Source organism: Coccomyxa subellipsoidea (assembly GCF_000258705.1).
Source record: "Coccomyxa subellipsoidea C-169, whole genome shotgun sequence".
In the NCBI taxonomy this organism is placed as follows: Eukaryota; Viridiplantae; Chlorophyta; class Trebouxiophyceae; family Coccomyxaceae; genus Coccomyxa; species Coccomyxa subellipsoidea.
This window is the reverse complement of record NW_005178035.1, coordinates 1,887,414-1,910,924: the sequence shown is the minus strand read 5'-3', so window position 1 is coordinate 1,910,924 and position 23,511 is coordinate 1,887,414. Positions and strand designations below refer to the sequence as shown.

General features: G+C 50.6%; 4 protein-coding genes and 1 non-coding gene across 5 annotated transcripts; 2 read left to right on the top strand and 3 right to left on the bottom strand.

Moving 5' to 3' along the window:
• Positions 1-821: 821 nt before the first annotated feature.
• On the bottom strand, positions 822-2,035 carry COCSUDRAFT_63667 (hypothetical protein; the record flags this gene model as incomplete). Its single annotated transcript, XM_005647800.1, has 3 exons — positions 822-870; positions 1,253-1,398; positions 1,919-2,035. 3 exons carry the CDS (start codon positions 2,033-2,035, stop codon positions 822-824), a joined length of 312 nt encoding a protein of 103 aa, XP_005647857.1.
• A 1,020-nt stretch (positions 2,036-3,055) lies between these two features.
• On the top strand, positions 3,056-12,330 carry COCSUDRAFT_15584 (alpha-1,6-glucosidase; the record flags this gene model as incomplete). The annotated part of the gene is made up of 18 exons (XM_005647799.1): positions 3,056-3,123; positions 3,536-3,736; positions 3,934-4,147; positions 4,678-4,750; positions 4,894-5,009; positions 5,237-5,326; positions 5,552-5,686; positions 5,973-6,146; positions 6,633-6,758; positions 7,205-7,375; positions 7,966-8,047; positions 8,470-8,642; positions 9,022-9,171; positions 9,520-9,710; positions 10,211-10,418; positions 10,808-10,967; positions 11,321-11,469; positions 12,100-12,330. Coding segments are annotated over 18 exons (2,712 nt in total), but the record flags the coding sequence as incomplete, so codon positions are not given.
• A 1,651-nt stretch (positions 12,331-13,981) lies between these two features.
• Positions 13,982-19,860, bottom strand: COCSUDRAFT_63665 (hypothetical protein; the record flags this gene model as incomplete). Its single annotated transcript, XM_005647798.1, has 13 exons — positions 13,982-14,146; positions 14,558-14,671; positions 15,066-15,200; positions 15,501-15,669; positions 16,223-16,331; positions 16,601-16,793; positions 16,977-17,096; positions 17,681-17,806; positions 18,198-18,393; positions 18,745-18,845; positions 19,009-19,030; positions 19,477-19,581; positions 19,730-19,860. 13 exons carry the CDS (start codon positions 19,858-19,860, stop codon positions 13,982-13,984), a joined length of 1,686 nt encoding a protein of 561 aa, XP_005647855.1.
• On the top strand, positions 19,836-22,702 carry COCSUDRAFT_15769 (Phosphoenolpyruvate/pyruvate domain-containing protein; the record flags this gene model as incomplete). The annotated part of the gene is made up of 6 exons (XM_005647797.1): positions 19,836-20,005; positions 20,205-20,391; positions 21,128-21,283; positions 21,536-21,664; positions 21,919-22,065; positions 22,364-22,702. 6 exons carry the CDS (start codon positions 19,836-19,838, stop codon positions 22,700-22,702), a joined length of 1,128 nt encoding a protein of 375 aa, XP_005647854.1.
• Positions 20,756-20,827, bottom strand: COCSUDRAFT_t41. Its single transcript has one exon. It is a non-coding gene; the product is annotated as a tRNA-Cys (tRNA).
• Positions 22,703-23,511: the final 809 nt, after the last annotated feature.

Sequence of the window (23,511 nt, the reverse complement as noted above, 5' to 3'; positions counted from 1 at the left end):
GAGAAGAGCAGGCCTATAACGTAAATTACTGTTTCACGTGAACCCTCTCCTCAAATATGGAGGGGTTTGGATCCAAGGATAGGGCTGACGGACCCCCAACATCCATTTTTCTCTCTCTCGAGCTTTCAATGCATGCGCCTCCTTTACACATTCACACTGCAGCTACAGACATTCACGTTCTCATGGCATCCCATTTATATCCCAGCTATATTTTTAGCTGCAGGATATTGCTAGCAGGCAATATCATATCATGCATGCATGCAAACCTTGCATTGCACCGTGCAAAAGTGACGTGGAGTCAACTAAGGACGTCCTGTGCAATAGCAGAAGAAACTCGAATTCACTGACTGAAAATCACTTGTGGGGTCTCATGAGTAATCACAATCCGCAATTGCGAGGGCAGCGTGCTGCGCCTAAAACTCTTTACTTGAACTCCCCTTATGAGCACGAGCAGATTGAAATGGATCTTCAGGGGTAACACGCAGGGTTTCAAACACATTCACGCTACTGACTCCTTAAGAGCAAAAGGAAAGTTGGATTCGTCCTGATCTCACACTGTATGCTGCACATTGTTTGCAGCTGCAGCTTAAATGCAGTCACAGGTTTCTGCCCTGGAGGGGTTAGGCTGCAGGTGTACGCTTCAGAGTAAGCTTAAACTTTGTGGTTGAACCGGGTTTTCACAACAGCTAAGCCAAGTGGAGATGTAATACATGAAGGCAGGATGACCGCCAAAGGAGTGGAAAGGGGCTCCCTTGCTGTTCAAACAAGCATTTTGAAAAAGGGGTCGAGGGAGATATATATATATATATATATATATATCCTCACCTCTGCAGCATGTCGTGCCAGTCGGCGCACTTCAGCTCGATGGCCCTGAGCCACGTCAGCGGCGCGTTTGACTAACCCATCGTCATCATCACGTAAGGCAGTCATGACCAGCGGAATTGCTGCCAGCATGTGCATGGGCGTCTTTATGCCCTTCACCCGCTGTAGCACCGTTTTGTGCGCCTCCGCCGCCGACTACACTGCATGCGACAGCTGTACTTCAGCCCAAGTGGAATGGACTGTGAACCACATTGCATGCGCAGCTGTGCTGAGCATCGCACATTGCTTCAGAACACCATATTTTGAAATGCCAGCTCAAGTGACAGACCTGGCATGAGTGCTGTGGTTTGTCACACCAGCATTGAACCCGGGGCAAGAGACTGCAGTAATTCTCCAAGGCGGGCATGTGCTCAGACTCCAGAAATGGCACTTTGTTGAGCAGGAGCAGCGCAGGGAGGGAGCACCTGTCTCCAGGGTGTCTGACAGCAGCTCCTTCAGAGCCTTCATGGTATCATAGCTGAGCACACAGCCGTAGCCATCCACACACTGCAGCGCCTTGATAATGTTTGTGAGAGCCTGCCACCAGCACACAGCAGCACGCTGAGGTCCGCCAGTGCAAGGATGCAGCACTTTTGAGCTGTTCATTGAACAGCAGGGAGAGGGGGATGGGAATATCACAAAGATCTGACAATCAAGTACAACAACAGGTGAGTATGCACTGCAAGCCAATATTGGCTGGCGGGGGCCAGTATAAATGCTGACCCACGATTACTTGGGTCTTGCTTGGATCTGGCGAATCCATCAAGGGGTACAGCTATGGCGGCCTTTGGCTGCAGCTTGTCTGCAGATGCACCTTGCATTTTGGCAGGAAAAGCATGTAACAGTCAATTTCTATAATTATTGGGACAAAGATTACCTTCATGAGCAGATCATCACTCTGCCCATAGTCCGCCACTCCGTATTATGTGCTGCAGCAGCCTCGATCAGCTGCCGCATCCGCAATGACTTACTTCATCATGTGATTCGCAATCTCCAGCTGCAGCCTCTCCTGCTTGATGATGCTGCGCATGCCTGCTGTGCGCTTGCTTTCTGGTACCTTCAGTGCTACGTACGTGCACTTCTTTTCCCAGAGTTCCTTGCCTGTGTGAGGCGCAGGATCGGGCTCTGCTGGCTCTGGTTCTGCTGGTGCAGGCTCTGCTGCTTGCCTAGCCATGTCACCTGCATAGATGTTCCAAGCGAAGTTGAATTTGTCTGAAGAGATGCAGGATATAGCAGCGCCACACTCTGGCGTCCGAGTCCAAACAGGATGCAGGAATAAAACTTAACAAGGGGTGCATAAAGCACACTGACTGGCTTGTAATCGGGGTGAGATTGTATCTTGGTCCAGTCAAGCTCAGAAGGAGAGTTCTGCAATTTTCAGTGTTATAGTACAAACCTGACGACTGTGCGGTCACACGAGTACAGAAACTGCAGAAATTCCCGAAAAAGCTCTTGATCACAAAGATGAGCACGTCTCCCGCACAGGCGACGAAGTCTGACCAAAACCGGGGGTGTTCTATACACAACAGAAGAACTCCAGGATGAATGCCTGGAAACTCGCTTGGGTCTTTTTCTGCTCAACTATTCCCAAATGCGATATGGCAACCCAATGCCCAAAGATTGCTTTGGTGTAGCGCTGAAGTCAACTGAAGTCCGCAAGTGACGTCACGGACGCAAAGCTTTCGGAGAAAGCAGTACACTGCATCAATCAGAGCCATGCGCACAAGTATATCCATCCTTATCGTTCTTTAAATGGCTTACCTGGCACATCTGCAATCTCTTCGGCATATCGATTAAAAATGCATTATCAGACTGCCCACTTTCACTTAGCAAGCCCCGTTCACACCCAGCCGAGAAGAGCGTTTCACACAAAGGCCTCATTAAGGCCCCAGCACGGACGTTTGATTACTTCTAAATATCATTTGATGCTCCATAATGCGACTAGTAACGGCAGAAGTGTTGCAGCTGGGGCCCAAGTCAACACTGCGATTGATCAGGGAGCATCTGTGCCAGAGATATTGCAGTCCAAAGGCCGGACCTTGCGAGTCAATTATATCAGAAGAGACGGTAACTACGAGGTATTGCGATTCTCGCGATCTCCCTGGGCTTCTTTTCAAAGTCGATCCCTGCAGCGAATGTCCTCAAATCCACCCTTGACGAAATAAACAGTGCGCTATCTGACTGTTTGCAGGGCTGGGGACTGCACATCTGGGCAGATGTGAGACAAGAGACCGAGTGGGGCGAGCCCTTGCCCCTCAAAGGGTGCGCTGACTTGGCCCATCTTGCTCTGATCTGCTGAAGTGCTTGTGCATGTCACGGCCCATCCAAGTAAATACCAGCTGCATCTTTTTAGTACTGTCATTTTATAATACCGACACTGATGTTTGTGGCTGCTGCAGGGATGCAGGGCAGGGGTACTTCTTCGAGGTGCCCCTGATGCCCGACCAGAAAAAGGTCAACTTCCACCACTGGGTGGGCCTAGTGACACACAAAGGTAGGCGTTGTCATTTCCGAGTCGTCTGGCAGCTTTTCTTTTCTTTAGGCGCACACCTCTCATCCTGGAAGCCACCCTGGACCTGTGCTCCGCCAGCCATTCAGTCTGCAGCGTTGAAGATACCCTTGCCAAGCACCACTATGTGGACGTTGCTTGACAAGGCAAGGTTCAACATGCAAGCTGCTTGGCCTGCGCCTATTGCATTTCTGATGTCATTGATCACTGCAAAGGGGATGAGAAGGACGCTGGGGGAGAGATAGTGGAGATCCGAGATGAGGTGCCAGATATCTGGTTGCTGGACGGCAGCAAGACTGTGTACTTCCAGAAGCCTGATCTGGCCAGCCTTCCTCGGGGCGACCTTTCCAAGAGCTTTGCCCACTGGTGAGCACCACAAGCACTTTCAGTGCATTTGTGTCAATCATCTCAGAGGCCACCTTTGAGGAATCTTCCGCGTGAGCGCACAGTGTTGTGTATTGAAAGCAAAGTTCTTTGTCGTCTCGGGCATCTTTGTCAAAGCAATTATCTCTCGTTGCGCCTGAGGGCTTTAGCTTGACATGCACAACGTGTAATTATCACAGGGTGGAAGGGGGCATTATAGCATGGAGGGTGCCACCAGTGGGTCCGAGCGACCAGCGCCGCAGCTTCAAGCTTCACAGCAGCCAAAATGCAAGCCTGAGTCTGACAGGTGAGCAGCACACCTCTGGGAGCGATAACAGTCTTTGTTGTAAATATCGAGATTCAGCTTGTTTCCTGAGTAGCATGTGGATGATACTATTCTGTGCAATAATTGACGTTCTCAGCAGGCTTGCTAATCCATCCTATCCTCACTTAATCTATCCACGCGCATAGGCTGACTGTTGCACATATGAAAGGTCGCCTCGTGACCTCCTGAAACGAAAACAGACCCACACGCTGCACACCTTCTCCAACGAACTAGATTACGGATGATCTCCAACTTCAAGCTGTCGCTTCTGCTGCAGCTGATGGGGTAGAGGGGACAGCACAAGGAGAAGCACTGGAGCTTGAAGTGCAGGAGGACTCGAGCTTGATTGGTCCAGCCGTCATCAAACGCTTCCCTTTCCTTACCGGCTGCACCTCGCTACATTTACCAAAGAGCCTCTCCTCACAGCCAGACCAGGCAAGCATTCCTGGACTATCCTATTGATCAAAGGCACTTTCTGCATGAATCACTTGTCGCCGCTTACATATCTTGCAACCCTTGCTTTTTGTACCTGCCTATGATGTGAAGAATTGGTTGGCATGAGGAAGCAATGGGCATAGAATTTATGACAATCCATGACAATCACATTTTGTCTGTCCAGGTGGTTGACTTGCTGAAGCACCAGCTCGTGGTCTCGGTTGCAGAGGCAGATGGCACACCAGTAGACGCCACAGGTATACATAACGTCTTCTCCATTTTTCAGTATCTCTGCATGACCTTTGTTGTGTGCACCTGAGGCTTACAAGCCGCTCGTGCAACTGCTAATTAGTCTGACAGGCAGACCGAAGGAAGAGAATTTGGATTGTGTGCTTGGCAGGCATTCAGCTGCAAGGTGTACTCGACGAGCTGTGCTTTTATGACGGTCCCCTTGGAGCGACTGTGACTAAGGAGGATGTGCAGCTGACTGTGTGGGCCCCCACAGCACAGCAGGTGGTACTCCCACCCGCCCCCAGTGCAGCGCATCTCACAGACTTCAGCCAGAGCTCAGAATACCACCACACCAAGCTCCATTGCTCATGTTTCTGCTCATGTTCTTGCAGTGAAGGCGCCTGCTGCAGTGGTTCTTTCCGTTGCTGTCACTGCACTGCCCTATTACATTGATGCAAGGTTTTTGCAGTTTTACAGAGATGTCTGACAGTACTTGCATTGCATTGTGTCAGATGGAGCTGCTGCTGTGGGATGGTCCAAGAGGGGGGCAGGCACAAGTGCTGCCCATGTCACCAGGCAAGGCAGGTTCCTGGACAGTTTCGGTGCGTGCTTAGCTTCTTCCTTAGCTCTGATTTACATTTGGTCAACCTTTCCATGCATATCATATCTTTGTAGAGGCCCTTGAGCAAGTTGTTACCATGTTTGCATTGATTGCCCAACTGCAAAGGTGTCATTCTCACTTGCCAGACAACGGATGCATCCCAGCCACAATTGGGATTCTGCGCCAGAGAATAACCTCAACAGCTGGTATATAATGGTGATTGTAGGGGCCATCTGCGTGGGTAGGCAAGTACTACAAGTATCGCCTGAAGGTATATTCCCCTTGGTCAAGGGAAATTGAATTGCTGGAGGCAACCGACCCCTACTCCCGCAGCCTCGCTGCGGACGGCGCGCGAACACAGGTGTGACATCAGCAGAATGTAGATATCTATTGGCTTCTAGGTTATGACACATGTCATGTCCTTGCTGTCATATTGAATGAATGACTAGCTTAGCAATTTGAGGTTTGCTGCACCAGCGCATTCCTGAGTCACGGATGATAGTACACAAGAAGCGCTCATAACCTTGTATATTTATGGCGTCATGTTTCGCCACACGCGACACAGCAGTGTGCATTGCACTTCTTTTGGCCTCTATTTTGATCTATTCTGAGCAGGGGACGATACACCATAAATCCTGCATGCGCAGATCATGGATCTGTCGCTGCCAGATCTGGCGCCGGAGGGGTGGGCAACGGATGCGTTCCCTCCATCGATCACCCCTACAGACATCTCCGTGTATGAGCTGCACATCCGCGACTTCTCTGCATCGGACTCCACAGTCCCCGAGCGCATGCGCGGCAAGTATGGCGCATTTGCCTTGGTGAGCACAACTTATTGTTATTGTTATTGTTATTGTTATTGTTATTGTTATTGTTATTGTTATTGTTATTGTTATTGTTATTGTTATTGTTATTGTTATTGTTATTGTTATTGTTATTGTTATTGTTGTTATTTCTTGCACTATTTGGTCAGATAAATGAGCATAAGAGCCCTCAACCGCTATGTTCGGGTATGTGAAGGCATGCATGCTTGTAAAATGTTGTGTTATTGTTATTGTTATTGTTATTGTTATTGTTATTGTTGTTATTTCTTGCACTATTTGGTCAGATAAATGAGCATAAGAGCCCTCAACCGCTATGTTCGGGTATGTGAAGGCATGCATGCTTGTAAAATGTTGTCTGGCAAAAATGCAGAAACTGGATAGGGCATCTGCTTTCAACTTTCCTTCTAGTGCTATGAGGGGTCCAGAGAGTTTTTAAGGACCATATGGGGGAATTTGTTGAGAGGGTTCAGCGGATGTGTGCAGGAGGAAACAGCGGGGGTGAAGCATCTGGCGGACCTACACTCAGCCGGCCTCACACATGTTCACCTGCTGCCCTCCTATGACTACGGGTCTGTGCCGGAGCGGGCCGAGGACCAGCAGACGCCAGAGGTACCCTCTCCATGCTTACAGCAATGCCACTTACCAAATTTGCAATATTAACGTTATCAGCATGCCACATAGCAAGCCACAAGGTGTGCAATCATCCCAGTCGATGGACAGACCCCGAAGCCTGCAATCCATGAAAACACCCTTCTACACATTTCCAATTTGCGTTCATTAGAGGGCAGGTGTGTTTGTCCTGGTAGCTTCACTGCCTTGCATGTCGGTCGGTTCACCATTATTTTTACGGAAAGAAGTATGTGGCCATCAGACCAGCCCAAGCAGCATCACATAACTTGTTCCTTTCAATTAATTCCCCGTTCCTTGCACCGCAAGTATGGCTCTGGACGCCTTGCATGTATGCCATAAGGCCTCTGACTTTGGGATCGCCAGTCAGATCTTACCAATAATTGCCACTCTCACTCAAAGTAGTAGTCACATCGGATGTGTTACAGGGGGATCTGGCGTCCTACCCGTCGGACAGCCCCAAGCAGCAGGAGGCCGTGTGGGCAGTGGCTGCCACTGACGCCTACCAGTGGGGCTATGACCCTGTCCACTACGGCGTTCCTGAGGGAAGCTATGCCACCAACCCGGACGGGCCAACTCGTATCCTCGAATACAGGTGTGTTGGCAGGCCAAAAGTCGGCATTCTGTGCTTTCTTTGCATCCATGGCTTTCCAGATCTTGCTTCTGCTCTGCCGGGAATCACAGCAATGGGGGATTTTTCCCAATCCAGATCAGAATCCTGCAATGCAAAGGCCTTCCATGGTTAAGCTCAGCACTCGTGGCTGAAAGATATTGCTGAGAATTGCTTCTTTTCATTACTTGATTGTGGCTAACACGACATGCAATGGGTGTAGGATTTTTCTCAGAGTGGGGGTGGAGGAGGCTCCAGTGTAGTGAACGTTGGAATGACACCTTTGAAAATGGTCGACACACTTGTGGCTCCTTTCTTTTCAATGTGAGGGAGTGTTGAACCTAATGGTTCTGGGAATGGACCATGGGTCTGAGGGGCTGCCTTGAGATCGGGGCAGCCTGACAAAGCTTGACACAGTGCACAGTGGCATCTCGGGCTCTTCTAGGAGTCCGAGTAAGACAGCTCCTGGTGTACTGTCTGCGATCGAGTGATGTGTTGGGCAATCTGGCAGGATTGTGTACACTGCAACCCAGCTTGTTGTACTAAAAGCAGCGACTGTGGCTTCCTGTGTGCAGGCAGATGGTTCAGGGGCTGCACAGGCTGGGACTCAGAGTGGTGCTGGACGTGGTCTACAACCACACCTTCCACTCACTCATGGACGGTGCGCTGCCGCTACTCAGAAACACAAAACTGCACAGTCTCAACAGAGGCGTTCCCTTGTACTGTGACTTTCCGCAAAAGCTGGTCACCCTCGAAATGCAAAATTCATGCCGAGCCATGCGCTTATAGGACTTGAAAGTCCTATAAGCGGCACTCCCTCGATATTCCAAGGCCCAGTGAGCATGTATGGAAGAACATGTGGCAGCAGGAGCGGCGCAGGTGTTTCAAGAATGTAGTGGCATTTGCCCGGGGCCGGGAGGGATGAGCAGCAGTTTGTGTAAGTGATTGCTGCAACACCCCTAGCCCTGTGGGCTGTAGTAAACCTTTAGCAGGAGAATGACGTCCCAGCTTATTTTAGGGGCTAATGGGCTGGAAGAAGCATGGAGTGATGATGTGACGGCATGCGCGTGCATGTGCGCGCAGGTGCCGACAGCCCGTACGCGGTGCTGGACAAGCTGGTGCCGGGGTACTACCACCGGCGGACCGAGGGCGGCGACATCTGCGCGTCCTGCTGTTGCAACAACATGGCCACCGAGCACGCCATGGCCGAGCGCCTAGTCATCGATGACGTCACCCACTGGGCGCGCACCTACAAGGTGCGGCGCGGGTGACTTCTCCTTACCGATGGTATTTACAGAGGTCTCAGAAAGAGTTGCTCAGGGATTTCTAAATGCCACTGTCCGGTATTTATGACCCCCTGAGTTGCTCTGTAGGAAGGGCTAGTAAGATTGTGACAGAAGCAAGGGCTGCGCACTCCCTTTTCTTCCACCGAGCTTGACTCTAGACTGATCAAAACATAATCTACTGTTATGTCATGAAAAATGATGCTGTTTTGCTTGACCTGATGATGTTGAATCCATGACGTGTCAAGGATACCTCCAGCGTTCAAGTCATCATCGGTGGGCAAGCCGTTGGATGAACATTTTCAAGTCAATCATGGGCGCATCAGTAATTCCTGTGTATGCATGCGGACAGGTGGACGGGTTCCGATTCGACATAATGGGCCACCTGATGGTGCCGAGCATGCAGAAGATCCAGGCCGCGCTCGGCGCGCTCACCCTCCAGGCTGACGGGGTGGATGGCAGGGGAATATACATCTACGGCGAGGCCTGGGACTTTGGCGAGGTGATAGAATCTCACCACGAATTACAAATTTTGGGTTCATGTATGTCGTCAAAATTGGAAAAAATTCAAATGGGTCAGAAGATGTCACCCCTCAAATGACTTCGTCTTCATTCCTTCTATGTTCTTATTGAGGCCAGGTCTTGCACATAGCTTCATTCACGATTCCACCAGGCAATATGGTGTTGAGGAGGATCAAATAGTGCTCAGACTTCCCAAGACACCCACACCTTGCGCACTGATGTTCAGGCAAGCCCTTAGAAGGCACACTGGCTGTGTGGCAGGCACGCCGTGCAATGCAAATCTCAAAATTCTCATGAATTCTGACTGGTGGAAATTCTACGCTGCCAGGTGGCGTGCAACCAGCGCGGCCAGAATGCGAGCCAGCTCAACATCGGAGGCACAGGGCTGGGATCATTCAATGACCGATTTAGGGATGCGTTGATGGGAGGCAGCCCCTTTGCTTCCCCTCGCTACCAGGGGTTTGTCAGCGGCCTGCAGACCAGCTCCAACTCCTTCACGCAGGCGCGCACACCGCCCATGTGTTTCAATTTCAAAGCCGTGTTCAGATTCAGATTCACATTTGAACTTTGAAACCTCGAGCAGCTAAAGTAGAACTCTTACGCGTGGCACCCTCCGCCTTCTGAGGAGGAATCGGGGTGCATGGCTGTGTATCGGACATGTTCATGCGCAGAGGGGCTGATGTTTGTCGTATATGGTATGAACACACAGTACATCATTGGAAGAATGACTGCTGAGATGGAAGTGTGTGAGTGTGCAGCGCATGCTGCGATGCAACACTCTTGCATCACCAATAAGTATCCTTGACACCAAAATGGCGGAAGTGCTTGCACAATCATGGCATAGGCTGCATGCATTGACCGTATCTGATACGGTAAAGAGAAATGTAGACGTCAGCGCAGAGCGAGCGCCTGAAGTAAGGGGAAAGGACTGCCTCGGCGGGTAAATGCAATTTCAAAATCAAAACTCTTGACAGCGGCTTGTGTAATTGTCCCGCGCAGGCCGAGGCGAACCCGGCGAGCCAGCTGTCGCTACTGTTAGAATTCACAGACATGCTGCGGCTGTCTTTGGCGGGCAACCTCAAGGACTACGAGATTGTGGACGCTCGGGGGGTCACCGTGCGCGGGGACAAGCTCTTTTATGGCAGCTCCCCTGCCGGATATGCCGTCAACCCCTGGGAGACTGTAAACTACGCCGCCTGCCACGACAATGAGACCCTCTTCGATCAGGTAATTTGCTGTACCACTCTTTCAGGGCAATCTGAATAGCCCTTTCCTTTCCTTGAAGTCACGCATTTGGTCCCAGAGCCGTTGGCGTGCAAGGATTCAAGGACAAATAGCGATCTATGATAAAATTTCCTGCAGTGGATGGCTTTGCCCACAAAGACGCAAGGCACATAAATTCATTTTTGACAGGTGTTCCGATTGGATCATTCCACAGCTGCAAAGGAGTCCGCTTGGGCAGATTATTATCCGTAGTTGCAATCTGGACCCATGTGGGTGTTCCACAGATCCCACCATACAGGAGAGCGGCAGCAAGCGCATTCTTAGATGTGCAGGCATCACATTCCTTACTACGTTACATCTCTTGAATCTGCGCATGCATGTGTTCTGGACAGATCATGCTGAAGTCGGCGGAGGACGAGGGGATTGACACGCGCGTACGGAGGTGCCAGCTGGCGATGGCGCTGGTCGCGTTCTCGCAGGGCGTTGCCTTCTTCCACGCCGGAGATGAGATCCTGCGCTCCAAGAGCCTCGACCGTGACTCCTACAACTCAGGTCACCCGCTGACTCATCTCTGTTACCTGCCGACTCAGCACTTCCGGAAAAAGTTGTGCATGCATCCATAGGCAGGCTATGATCTGCAAAGACATGCTCTCTGTATCTGTGCAGTCTCCTGCTGCACGGCGCGCTCTCAACATAATCGGGGAGGATCTTACTTCTACAGCAGAGGCCCCTTTTGGGATGCTGACTGAAGCCTGTGGTGTTCCCTCAAAGCAGAGACATCAACAACCTTTCACACAGATGGCAGGCTGACAGCTAACAATTAAGTGATGTTAGTTCGAGGCGCATGTGAGTGTCTCCTTTCTGAGATCAAAAGTGCAATGTGACTCTGACATTCAAATTTGCAGGCGACTGGTTCAATCGCCTGGACTTCAGCTACGCGACCAACAATTTTGGGGTGGGGCTACCTCCTGCTGCCAAAAATGAGGCTGCCTGGCCCATCAAGCAGCCCCTGCTGGCCAACCACTCCTTCAAGCCCTCCTCCGATCTCATCAAGGTGTGAGCGCAGTTTCTGTGCCTGTCTCTCAGGAAAATCTCTCCTAAATCCTGGAAAAAAATAGATATTTGATATATATATATACAACCTAAATCTCACAGATATGCGTCAAATCCTGTAGCATGCCGTGCGACCTCATCAAGGGGTGGCCGCACCCTTTCATTGACCCCCTTCATATTTTAATATAATTTCTATAGTTATTTGTAGCTAACCCATATTTATAATCTTGTTTTATGGTTTAGGGTGTATCCCATCTGTCAATCCTTGTATCAAGGGGTCAAAACTGGGTGAGATACGGCTCCTCAATCCAAAGAGGATGCCAAATATCCAGTTTTTTATATATTGCATGGCATCACATTTTGCAAGCTCCTGTTGTGTCAGTTGCTGTCGCTGTAATGTTTACATCATGCGCAGATCAGCCCGTCAGCCCCGGATCCCGGAGAAATCTGATAAATCTTTCAGACGTCCGGTCTCCCAGGTGTTTCATAAATTTGGAGGGTTCAGTGTACCCGTGCCCAGAATCGTCATATGGTCATTTTTCTTCTGTGTTCAAAATTTCAATTTTGTTGAACATTTTGATGTGTTCAAAATCCAAATTTGAAACTCATTTCAAATTCAAATTTGTGTCAGGCGTCCAAGGCGTACTTCGAGGAGCTGCTGCGGGTGCGCTACTCTTCACCGCTGTTCCGGCTGCCGACAGCCGACGCCATAAAGCGCCAAGTGACCTTCCACAACACCGGGCCCGAGCAGGCGTGTACCTCTAGGAATATAGTATTCAAGTCTAGGGTTCAGGGTGTGAATTACCCTCGAATGCTGCACCATTGCTGCTGCGTCGCTGGCTACGGCATGTATAAACTCTGAGCCCGGGCAGGCGAGCACCCCTGTATTGTTATTGTAGGGCTCAGGGTGTATATTTGACACTAATTGCTGATGCTTTGGTGCCGCGCTGCTGCTTGTGGCTTCTTGTCAATCAGTACATTTGCAGTTGGTAAGCATCGCAAGGGCAGTATGTCTGGCAGCTGCATACTCTGAAATATATCTCATCGCCCGGCACACTGAATGACAGACTGTTTGGAGGTCAAGGTGACACGTGGGGTGAAGGCATGTTCTGCTAACAGGTAATGGAAATGGAATTTAAAAGATAACTGCATGCCTGCAGGTGCCCGGGGTGATTGTGATGGAGATGGTGAGCTCTGAGGGGGGCACGCTCGACTTACACCACAAACGCATCCTCACAGTCTTCAACGCCAGCATGAAGCCATTCACAGGCAAGACCGGATCCATTATTTTCCCCTCATTCTGTTCCTGATGCCAAACCGCTGCTCGCACTTGAGAAACAAACAGCAAGCCAAATACTCCTCAAGCCTTTTCTGCGCACATCACTGCCATGTATGTTCATTGAGTCTCAGCGTCATTAGACGCTCGAGCACGGTAATTGAGCCCACATAACCCTGTGAAGTCAACCTCACAGATGCTCAATACACCTCCTAGACAAGGAGCCACACATTGCTTGGCGGGGCGGAAGTTGTAGTAGAGGTCCGCCAAGCACTCTGCATGCAAGACCTGATTGTTCATAGCTTTGCTGCACAGGTGATTGGCCCAAGGATGCACGGAACCTTCAGCTGCACCCTATTCAGGCAGCCTCATCAGATGCTGTGACAAGGGAGGCAGCGGTCACTGAGCAGGGCCGCACAGTCAGCGTGCCAGCACTCACAGCAGCTGTATTTCTGGAGCCATACTGAGTAAATGATCAGGCAGGGAAATCCCTGTATTTTGCAATTGTCAGATCCAGCAAAGTTCTGGAGATCTTTTTTCAACTGCAGCCTTGCATGCAGGTTTTTCTCTGGCGCCACATGGCGTAACCTGTACAGTGAAAGCACTGGCGTTGTGGCACTGCGTATGCAAACATTCTTTGCCGGTGTCTCCTTTCCGGAAGGGATTAAAGCGAGTTGGTCATGTGAGGGGTCATCATCATCCCCTGAAGCAATAATAATGAAGGCATGTGTACGAAAACCCAAGAGAGTGTTCAGACTGTGTTGCCAGGGCTATTTCCAAATTCTTTATTGCTGCCAACCTTTCAGCGATGTTGTGATTTGTATTCAGACTTTGGTTCAGAGTACCGCATATGTTAGTGGGCAGGCACGCATTTTGTATGTCCAACAAAAGTTCCCTTCGGGACAGAACGTTCTACACTAGCATTTTGTCGCCTTTTGTGACACTCCTCATTTTCATCATCCAGTAAATTCACAACCATACAAGTTTAGACAAAGCACATAAGTGGTAGCACCAACTTTTTACAGTATAGATCTAGGTTGTGAAGCACCTGTAGACCCTAACGACCCACAGTATCACACCATTTATAAATTATGCACTACAAATTTTCTCAAGTCCTTACAAATCCCAAACAAACTTCAGTTATCCTTGTGTTTCAGAAGAGCTGCACGTTCTACACGATAGGTCAATCACCATTGCATGGTACGCAATACATACACTTCTAAATTTGGGGTTCAAATCACTGCACTGTGTTAAGCGGTTCTTGTTGCTGTTCCCTCTCTCTGCTGACCAGATCGCGCCCCAGCTTCACTAAGCCGGTGAAGTGACTCAGCATGGTCAGCGTGGGAGAGGACGCCCTCAGAGACGGGTCCTCCACCACAACCACCGATATCCCCTGCTCCACCTGCAACAGGGGATTTTATCAACTAGTCAGTGAATATACATGAAACTTTTGTTTCAAGCCCTTTCTTCTTGCACGACGCTCGCACTGCCTTGTGTCTTTTGCAGTCACTCTGGCTGCGTTGCCTCCAGCCAGATTGGGGCTGATCTAATACTGGCTCTGATATACAGTGTGATACAGACTCAGTGCATAGCGTGATATACAAATGAATGTACAATAGTCTTCTGCAAGCAAGGACCCAAAACCAAAGTGCGGAAAGCATGATGACTTTCCATGCTGCATGCTGCGTGCCAGGATTGATACTTTGAGACATGTTCCATACTTCTAAGCTGCAGGATGTTTGTTTTGAAGGTCAGAACACGGTAGTCGGTCATGCAGTGTTCTTGCCAATTGCTGGTAAGGTTGGGACAGCACCTGTTTCTGCACAATCTGCGAAACCTCGTCCGAGCCGAAGTGCTCCACGAAAGCGGCCTCTGCTGCAGACCTGCTCTGCTCTGGGCCCTTGTCTCCCTTCCTCTCTGCATCGCCCTGCTCCCACACACACCAAAAAAAGCAATCAAGAGGAATGGTCAGCAACGCACCAGTTGTTTTGTGGTTCTGGGTTTTAAAACCGAAGGTCCATATAAGTTTTGGTGATGGTCACACAGATACACATTTGGACCCCAAGAAAGCCTACCCCAGGCATGAACCTTGGCATCCATATATTCCAGTTCTATGAAACCAAGGCCCTTAATCCATAATGCCACATTCCAATTAGGTCCCTTGGGTCCTATTTGGGGTGCCCCTAGTGCACCTGCATTACTTCAGATTACTGACACTCTTTTCAACTCATGGCATTGACGTAGAGATTTCTGAAGAGTAGAAGATATTGAACTAAACTACATTGTTACAAAGGTGTCAATGGCAGGCCAAAAGTCCTGACCTGGATGCGGAGAGTGTTCTGCACAAGGTCTGAGAGTCTGTACGCCTCGATGACCCCTTCTTCGGACCCCTCTGGAGTTCCAATCCACGCCCAACCATCCTGGTGGGCCATGCTGCCTTCGCGCGCCACTCCAAGCTGCATTTCCAAATACATCACAAAATATACTTCGAATTAAAGAAACAAAAAACTGTGTTATGTCAGGACATTGGCACTGATATTCCATGAGCAGGAAGTAACTGTTAAACAAGCGAAAATGGAATGCTCAGAAAACTCAGCCAAGTTTGCTGTGCCAGGCAATCCTGTCAAGCAGGCGACTCATGCCCATAGAACATCAAGGCCATGCAAATATACCATAAATATCATAAATTGCCAGACTCTTTCCACTTGTTACTGTGTTGCACATGCTCATGGCAGGGCTATTACTCACGACCATACCTGCGCGAAGGTCATGTAGACGATGCTGATCCACTGGCCGAACAGCTGCTTGTTGGCGCGGTGTGAGTTGGCTGCATTCTCTGCCGCCACAGGCAGCGCCCCGCTGGCGCCATGCACCACCTCCTCTGGCGCTATCTGGTCATACAGCTCCTGCACCGTATAGCCCTGCCTGCGCTCGACATTTAATAAATATAATCACTATTAGTGCATGTTCTGCCTGCCAAAGGCAAGGTGCGTCTGCAGAAATGCTGCATGTCGAGGCTGCCACATTCTTATCCCTTTATGGACTCGCCAGATCCAAGCAAGACCTGACCAAGCGTGAGCACGGTGCTCAGTGTTTATACCGCCCCAAGCCAGGCGAGGCCCTTGATCCACAAGTTAACCATTAGAAAGGTGTACAACACACTGTACCCTACCCTAAGCCACCAGCTTGATCTCAACATGGGGCGATTGCTTTTTGTTCACAGCAGGGATGCATGCGTGTGGCAAGAGCAATCAGTCACTGTGTGTGTGGCCTCTGTGCAGAGTGAAGCCATTGGGGTGCCAACAAGTACATCTGTGCTTCTGGCATGTTTCAGTGCAAAGGTCCATTTTCTATTGAGCATACGTGTATAGTGACTGTTCAATCTACCCTCTGAAGACATGCTAAGCACTTACTGAGATCACTGTTCCTAATAGAGCACTGCCAAAGGCAGCCAGGTGATTGACCCCACCTGTAGCACCTGAACGCCTTCTGGACAAAGGCCTGCACAGCGTGAAGGGACTGGAGGTGCGCGCCAACAAAGGCCATCAACAGGTGCAGCGCTGCCGACCGCGCACGGAGCTTGCCATCTGCAATGAAGCATACCATATACTGTCAGTCAAACTGGCACTTATTCAGGGCCACAGGGCTCTATTGGACCATAGAAGAAGCGGATGTAAGATGTCAGTGCATACGCATGCAGCTGAGCACTAACCTTGTCAAGCGGTGGCCATCTCGCAAAGATGCCTGTTGAGTACTCCATAGTGGTTTGCACCAAGCAATGCACTGAGAAATGAATGGCCTGCTGCATGATGCAGTGTATAATTACAGCATTTGGGGTGATATAGGCAGACATTACCTGGTGTGTTGGCATCTGCAAGAACCTGCGCCTTCCGCCGATCCGGCAGGAAGTCAAAGATGTATTCAAGCGGCGGCACAGGGTCTGGCACAGCCTGACTTGCAGGCAATGCATCCTCTGGTGAAGCTCCTTTGCTGTTTCCACTGCTGCTAGCTGCCCTGCTGGTTGAAGCTGCCTCGTCACTAGTATCTCCCTGCACACAGCGTACACCACGTGCATGTAAAAAAATTATTCGTCCTAGCTAGTGCTTTTCATTAAGGATCCAATCACCGCTCGCCTTCTGGGAAGAAATCTCAGATGACATGGCGTTGCTGTGCAGGGCAAGCTAAGTCAATACTTAAAAGGTGGCAAGTTTGCAGCCAGGTACTGGGCTTACAGCTGTTCTGTCTGTGCTGGCCTCGTCGTCGGAGTCCATTGAGGACTCCTCTCCTGCAGCCGCTGTGAGGACAGAGGGGCTCAGGAGCATGCCCGTTGCCAGGCCACATTCTCTCAGCACCTGCACACACATGCTTACTTAGTTTCAAAGAATATCTGCTCTTTCGGAAAATCTCCCCCTTGCATTTGGACCCCGCAATTGCTGTGCTCGCTGCAATCCACACAAAATTTCCCACCAAGCCAAGTCTTATGCTTCAGGGTCACCGGATATTGAGCTGAACAAATAGAGCAGTGCTTGCCTCAAGGGTGAGGATGATGAGTCGCGTGTTCTGCTGCATGAATTTTGTCCCCTGTGAAACCCCGCCTCCCTCTTCCTGAGCCAGCGATTGCTGCAAGCACCACCAGACATCCTTTAGCCTGCAAGAAAAGACTCCGCCAAAAAGCAAATCTTGCATGTCTTTCCACTCAAGCTTAATCTGCACAATCCCAGACCCTTGGGCCTTTCAGACAAGTCCAACAAGATGCATGCGTACCCAGACATGCAAAACACTCTATGTAGCAAATAAATAAAATGTACTCATGTAGAGTCTGCTGCATGTGCCTGCATGCATGAGCAATACGGCACTGCATGATCCTGCATGCACGAGTAAGGCGCCGCACATTTTGCATGCATGAGTAACAGCATGAGTAAGTTTTCAGGCTCACCTGCAGCAGCATGCGCCTGGCGTCAAAGCCCCGCCGGTACATGTCAATGGTCTGCGCAACAAACCCCTGCATGCCCAACTCCATGCGCCCCTTCTGCTCCCTTTCGCGGCGTCCCCTCCTCTCCTCCTGCAGCACATGTAATTTTGCCTTGTGACACCGTCAGGTACCATGATACTTGGAAGTACCCTTTGGCAAAGGGCCCTTGCATAGAGTTAGCTTCGTGCATCAGTCAACAAAGCGCATGTTCTGGCTCGTCATAATGAGCAAATTCGCGCCTTCCTCTCTGTGCATGGAGACATTATTGCAGTAGGCACTTCTTGAGCCAATGCTACAGCAATGGGCATAGCAAGGTATTCTCCGAAACCCTCCAATGTAGAACTCCATATTACAGGCGCAAACTCATGTGGTGCAGGTTCCCATTGCACAGAGGCCATAGGCAGAACGATGCAGATCACACCGGCTGCTGCTGCACATGGAATCAGACATTCAAAATTAGACATTGTCAGGGGATGCGCACCGCAGCCGGCCGGCGCGGCAGGCCGACAGTCTCGAGGGTGAGCATGACCATGGCACACCATGAGAGCAGGATTTCCTGCTCCAGTGCTTCCAAGAGAACGCCCCCTGACTCCAGCCGCGCCATTGACAACATCACCTCTGTGTCTGCCAGGCTGAAGCCCTCCAGGTGCATCTCTAGCAGTGTCTCCACTAGGAACCTGCATGCAGCATGAGAGTGCAATGTTATATGATATTACAGCCCCTGGTGTCTGGATTGTATTCATGCTGCTCGGTTCTCTGTTTGTCAGAAAGTCAGAAAGGGATTGGAGGGTCCCTAGGATCATTGATAGATTAGAGATGGACAAGTTTAGATGAGGGCGTGGCAGCTAAAGGAATGCAAGACAGAAATGCATGCATGGCAATGGCATGGATGGCTGACAACGAAAATATTGGATTGAATGTAATAACTTTGCCAACCAGTCTCATTTCCTTAAATAAGCGCCAGTGGAGTATCACAATGGGAGGCATCACACTAGGTAGTCTGCGGCAGTTTCAGGAACCACGCTTACCTTGTGGCTATAAGGGATCGGTTCTGACTGGCGAAGAAGCAAAGTAGCAGTGCCTCAAGGTAGCAGCGCTCCTCGCTGTCATTCCTGGTGGAAGATGCGGCCTGCCCAAGCGTGAGAACAATGTGGGCTCACACACCGGGATTATCACAGCGCATGCAGGACGGTACAGAAATATCATGAGCTTTTTGCCTGGTGTAGTCGCTCTAAACTGCCAGCACCATTGGTTTAAGAAGGAGGGGTGTCCAGTGATCCAGCCATGCCCACCTGGGATGAGGCATCTGATGCCCTGCCCACAACAGTCCGCCCATATATTGTTTGGCATGCTTTCAATCTACCCAAGAACGCAACTTTCAGATCGCTGCGGAATCTCGGGGTGCACTTTGCCTTTGATCCGGCAGGGATTACCTGCTCATTCAAACAGTTAATGAAGGACAGCGAGCATTTTGGTGTGTACAACATTGGACTTAAAATAGAGGCAATCATCTCAAGTGTAATGTTGCAGGAGTCTGCACGCTTGGGTTATGGGAAGGACATCTGTAGGAATGCTCACGTGACTGTATGGCAGAATTGAGTGTTTCGATCTGCACATCATTTGGTCTCGCAGATTCAGGTGTATGCACTTCACAACATTAAGTTGAATCTGCCGCATCGTTTTGTGCGTTTCCAAGTCCATAATCCTCTCGACTGGTCGCGGATCACCTTGTGCATGTTGTGACGCACCGATATTGCTACCGGCCAAATCTGGCAGAGTCACCATCCAAATAATCCATGACATCGATCAATGTCTCCGTGAGCATTCCTTTCAGGTCCAAGACGTCGCGGCCGGCGTTCTGCCACCTGCACCTAGGCAGACATGTCCAGACCAGCAAGCCCTCAACAGGGCCATGCCACCGGAGCTATAACATCACAGCTTCCCACGAGAGTCCTCAAAGAAGTTTGTCAACCAATCCTCGCACGGCCAGCCTGCGTAGACTGCTAGAGGGACCTGGGATCCTGCAGGTGCGCCTTGCTGTCCCTGCTGCATCTGTGCTTACAGCCTCCCTTGGTCAGCCGAATCACAGACTCTTCGCCTTCTGGACCAGGAACATCATATGTCACAATCTGTGCAGGGACCATGCTGCCATGATGGCCTCAGTGCCCGCTTGATAGAAGAGGCCGGGTTTCCACTGGCCTTCATGAGTGGCTTTGGAGTAGCAGCTGCACGGCTGGGCGCCCCAGACACAAACCTGCTGTCATACAGCGAAGTCCTTGACCAGGGCAGGTACATCTCCCTACTGCTGACCTGCCTTTCTGCCATTCTCCTGAAGCCCAAGCTAGCCTTGTCACACTTAACAATCTGGTGCAGCTTCCAAGCAGATGTGTTTTCTTCTATGGACATCACCTTTTCCTGGAATATGTCATGAAGTGCTGCTTAGAGTGGGTTTCCGTTTCAGCGCAAAATTGAAGCGTGGTGTTGGCAGGAATATAAATGAGGCAACCAGGTCCATCCCCATCATCGGAGACGGGGACCACGGCTATGGGAATGCGCTGAGCGTGAAACGCACAGTCAGGGGCTTTGCCAACGCTGGCTTTGCTGGCATCCTCATCGAAGACCAGGCAAGCTCCACAATCATTTTCCCTAACTTTGGCGGAGCGGAAGGTCATGGCGTCCATGCAATGACGGAAGGGGCCAAACGTGGTCCTGGCTGCATCTCCTGGCCCCAGTCTCTCACGATCATGCTGGGATGAGTCTTTGCAATCCTTGGAGTTTAGACGGCCATTAATCACGTGTTGGATTTGCTGCGGAGACATTACTGAGATTACCTAATTCATTGCATTTTAGAGACCTGTTGGGAGCCCCCTGGGGCTCATTGGTCATTGGTCTTATGGATTATCTTCAGTTCGCAAATTTCTGAAGTGTCTGCAGTCTGTCAAGGACCTGGCAATTCTAATACTGTTCTGGGCCAGAATTCTGGCCTAAGAATGTATGCAAATTTAGGTGAGAACCAAACAGCTCTTGATTTAATAAAAGAGGACCCAAGCGGGATTGAACCGCTGACCTACCAGACTGCAGCCGATTGCTCCCCCACTGAGCTATGGGTCCCTACTGACATCCCTATGGTTGTTGCTGAAACTCAGCTGCCCAAGTCACACGTAGTGTATCTGCAGGCTTTGGTATGTGGTGGTAGGCGTTAAACTTCCAGAAAGATCCCTGCTGGCGGGGGGCGGTGTAAGTACTGATCACCGTGCCCACAATTATTTGGGTCTTGCTTGGATCTGGCTAGTCCATCCAGGGATAGGAATTCGGCCGCCTTTAACCGCACCTTGTCTGCAGACGCGCCTTGCGTCTTGCCAGGAAAAGCGTCTAATGATTATAACTGTGAGAGTCCTGAATGTCGTGCAGGTGGCTCCCAAGTCATGCGGGCATGTGCGCGGCAAGAGAGTGGTGGGCCGGCAGGAGGCGGTGGCCAGGTTGAGGGCGGCAGTGGATGCACGCGAGGAGGGCGCTGACATCTTGATTGTTGCGCGCACAGACTCCCGCCAGGCGCAGTCTCTCGAGGTGCCTTCTCTGATTCTGCTGCATCCTGACGGGTGATTAGGGAAAGGATTAATGCGTCACATGATATTCTCAACAAGACATGTGCAGCCTCTCTGTGCTTGACCTCAGCGCCCGTCGTCTAAGCTATGGGTTGGTGCTTGTGGGGGGATGAACTGGATTGCTGCGCAGCCCAGCCAGAAGCTTGTGAAAGCTCTGTACCATTGAGCAAGGACAGGCCATGTAGATTGACGCGTGCTGGTGAACCTGTTGCAGGAGGCCCTCTGGAGGGTGGCAGCCTTTGCTGATGCGGGCGCTGATATTGTTTTTATCGATGCCCTGGAATCGAGGGAGGAAATGCGCGCTTTCTGCGCAGCCGGCGGCGCTGCGCGCTCTGTCCCAAAGGTTGGACTTTGCATCTAGGTCAATCTCCCTTGAGTCACATGCTTTGACACTTTGCCTCATGTACGCATTTGATGTAGAAAATATTTTTATCAACCCATGTCATTCTGTGGCGCTTGATTCAAAGAGTGTTTGTCTTGAGGCTTACCATGTTTAACACTCTGTGCCCTTGAATAAGAAAGTGTCTGGCTGAAGCAGAGCTCTGCAGAACAAGGCAACTCGTGCTGAGGGGTTGTGCTTGATTGGAATGTTGGCAGATGGCAAACATGCTTGAAGGAGGGGGCAAAACGCCTATTCTGGCGCCTGCTGAGCTGGAGGAGCTGGGCTTCAAGCTTGTGGCGTACCCTCTGTCGCTTCTGGGTGTCTCCATCCGCGCTATGCAGACAGCACTGACCGATCTCAAGGTTCAGTCTCTTACTTTATGTAGTGTTCGATAGACTTCCAACATGCCAGGTCTGTCTTGTAAATCAATGTGCTGCATGCACATGCAGACACTGAAACATAAGGCTCTTGTCAACATACTGGATTCCTGTTTTTAGCTGCCAGAGGTGCAGCTGAAAGACGTTATTATCCACACCCACCAGCTAGTTATTTTTGCGGTGTCACACTGGGGCATATGCAATGCTGGAGCCTCTGTTTTCAACCATTCTTTCCAGGAGCCTGGAAAGTACGGGATTGAAGAATGCTCGTATGGGTGCGCAGGGTGGCAGAGTCCCCCCAGAAGCAGCACTGCCCAGCTTTGCAGAGATCCAGTCAGCCGTGGGTTTCCCGCAGTACTTTGCAGAAGCAGAGCGGTATGCCGTGCCAGGTGACTCCGAAGAAACGCCAGAGCCACCCAGCGGCAGCGGCAGCGGCAGCGGCAGCGGCAGCGGCAGCAGCAGCGGCAGCGGCAGCGGCAGCAGCAGTGAGTCAGCTTCACCTGCAGCTGAGGACGGCAGTGCAACAACCAGCACCAGCGGCGGGGAAGCTTCAGCCATCGAAGTTGATGTTTCTATTACCTTTGAGGATGATGGACTTGCTGTAGCCAATGCCAGCAGGTGAGTTCGAACCTTTCCTCTCCCACACTTTTGCAATGAGGAGACCTCGCTTTGTGACTAGCTGACAGCTTCATCTGTGCCACCTGTATGCTGAGAACGAAGTCCCAATTTGCGCAGATAAGTCAACCTGACCTGGAATTTAAGTGCGGTGGGCCTCTGTGATTAGTCCGCCCAACCTAAAAGGAGCACATGAGAATTTGGGGCCATCATAGTCATGGCCTGCCCAAATGCAAATCAAGCTGCAGATTTGGGGCTGGAGAGCTCGAAACAAGAGCAAATACAAAGATAGATGAAGCGTAGAGGCTGATATTGTCTGAAGCAAGAGCCTATGTGCCGACCACTGTAATTGATCGAATCTGCATGCAGCGGGTCTGGCAGGGAGGCGCCAGGGCTCTCTACCCTGGACGAGGAGCTAAAGAGCTTGGATTTGAACGACGACCAGCCGGACACAGCTGCGGAAACCTCTGAAGAGAGTGTATCCAGCGCTGCAGAGGCGCCGTCTGTGGCTGTGGTGGAACCAGATGCCATCGTCCTGAGTGGCCGCCAGCAAGGTATGCTCGCTCACATGCCTATGCTTCTTTGACAAGTTACTGGAGAGTTGTTTTCTCCTTAAAGGTGTAGAAGAGCGTCTGCAAGGTTGTACTGTTGAGATAAGGAAGTGGGGATACCCATGGATGTGATTAATAGCAAGCAGAGCACAGTGAGTGATGAGAGCCTGCCAGGTCTCTCAGTACTCCAAGCAGACAGCATGCAACGGCTTTCGCCAAATTTGCAGCGGTCTTTTGAGGACCTCCGGCGGACTGCAAGTACTTT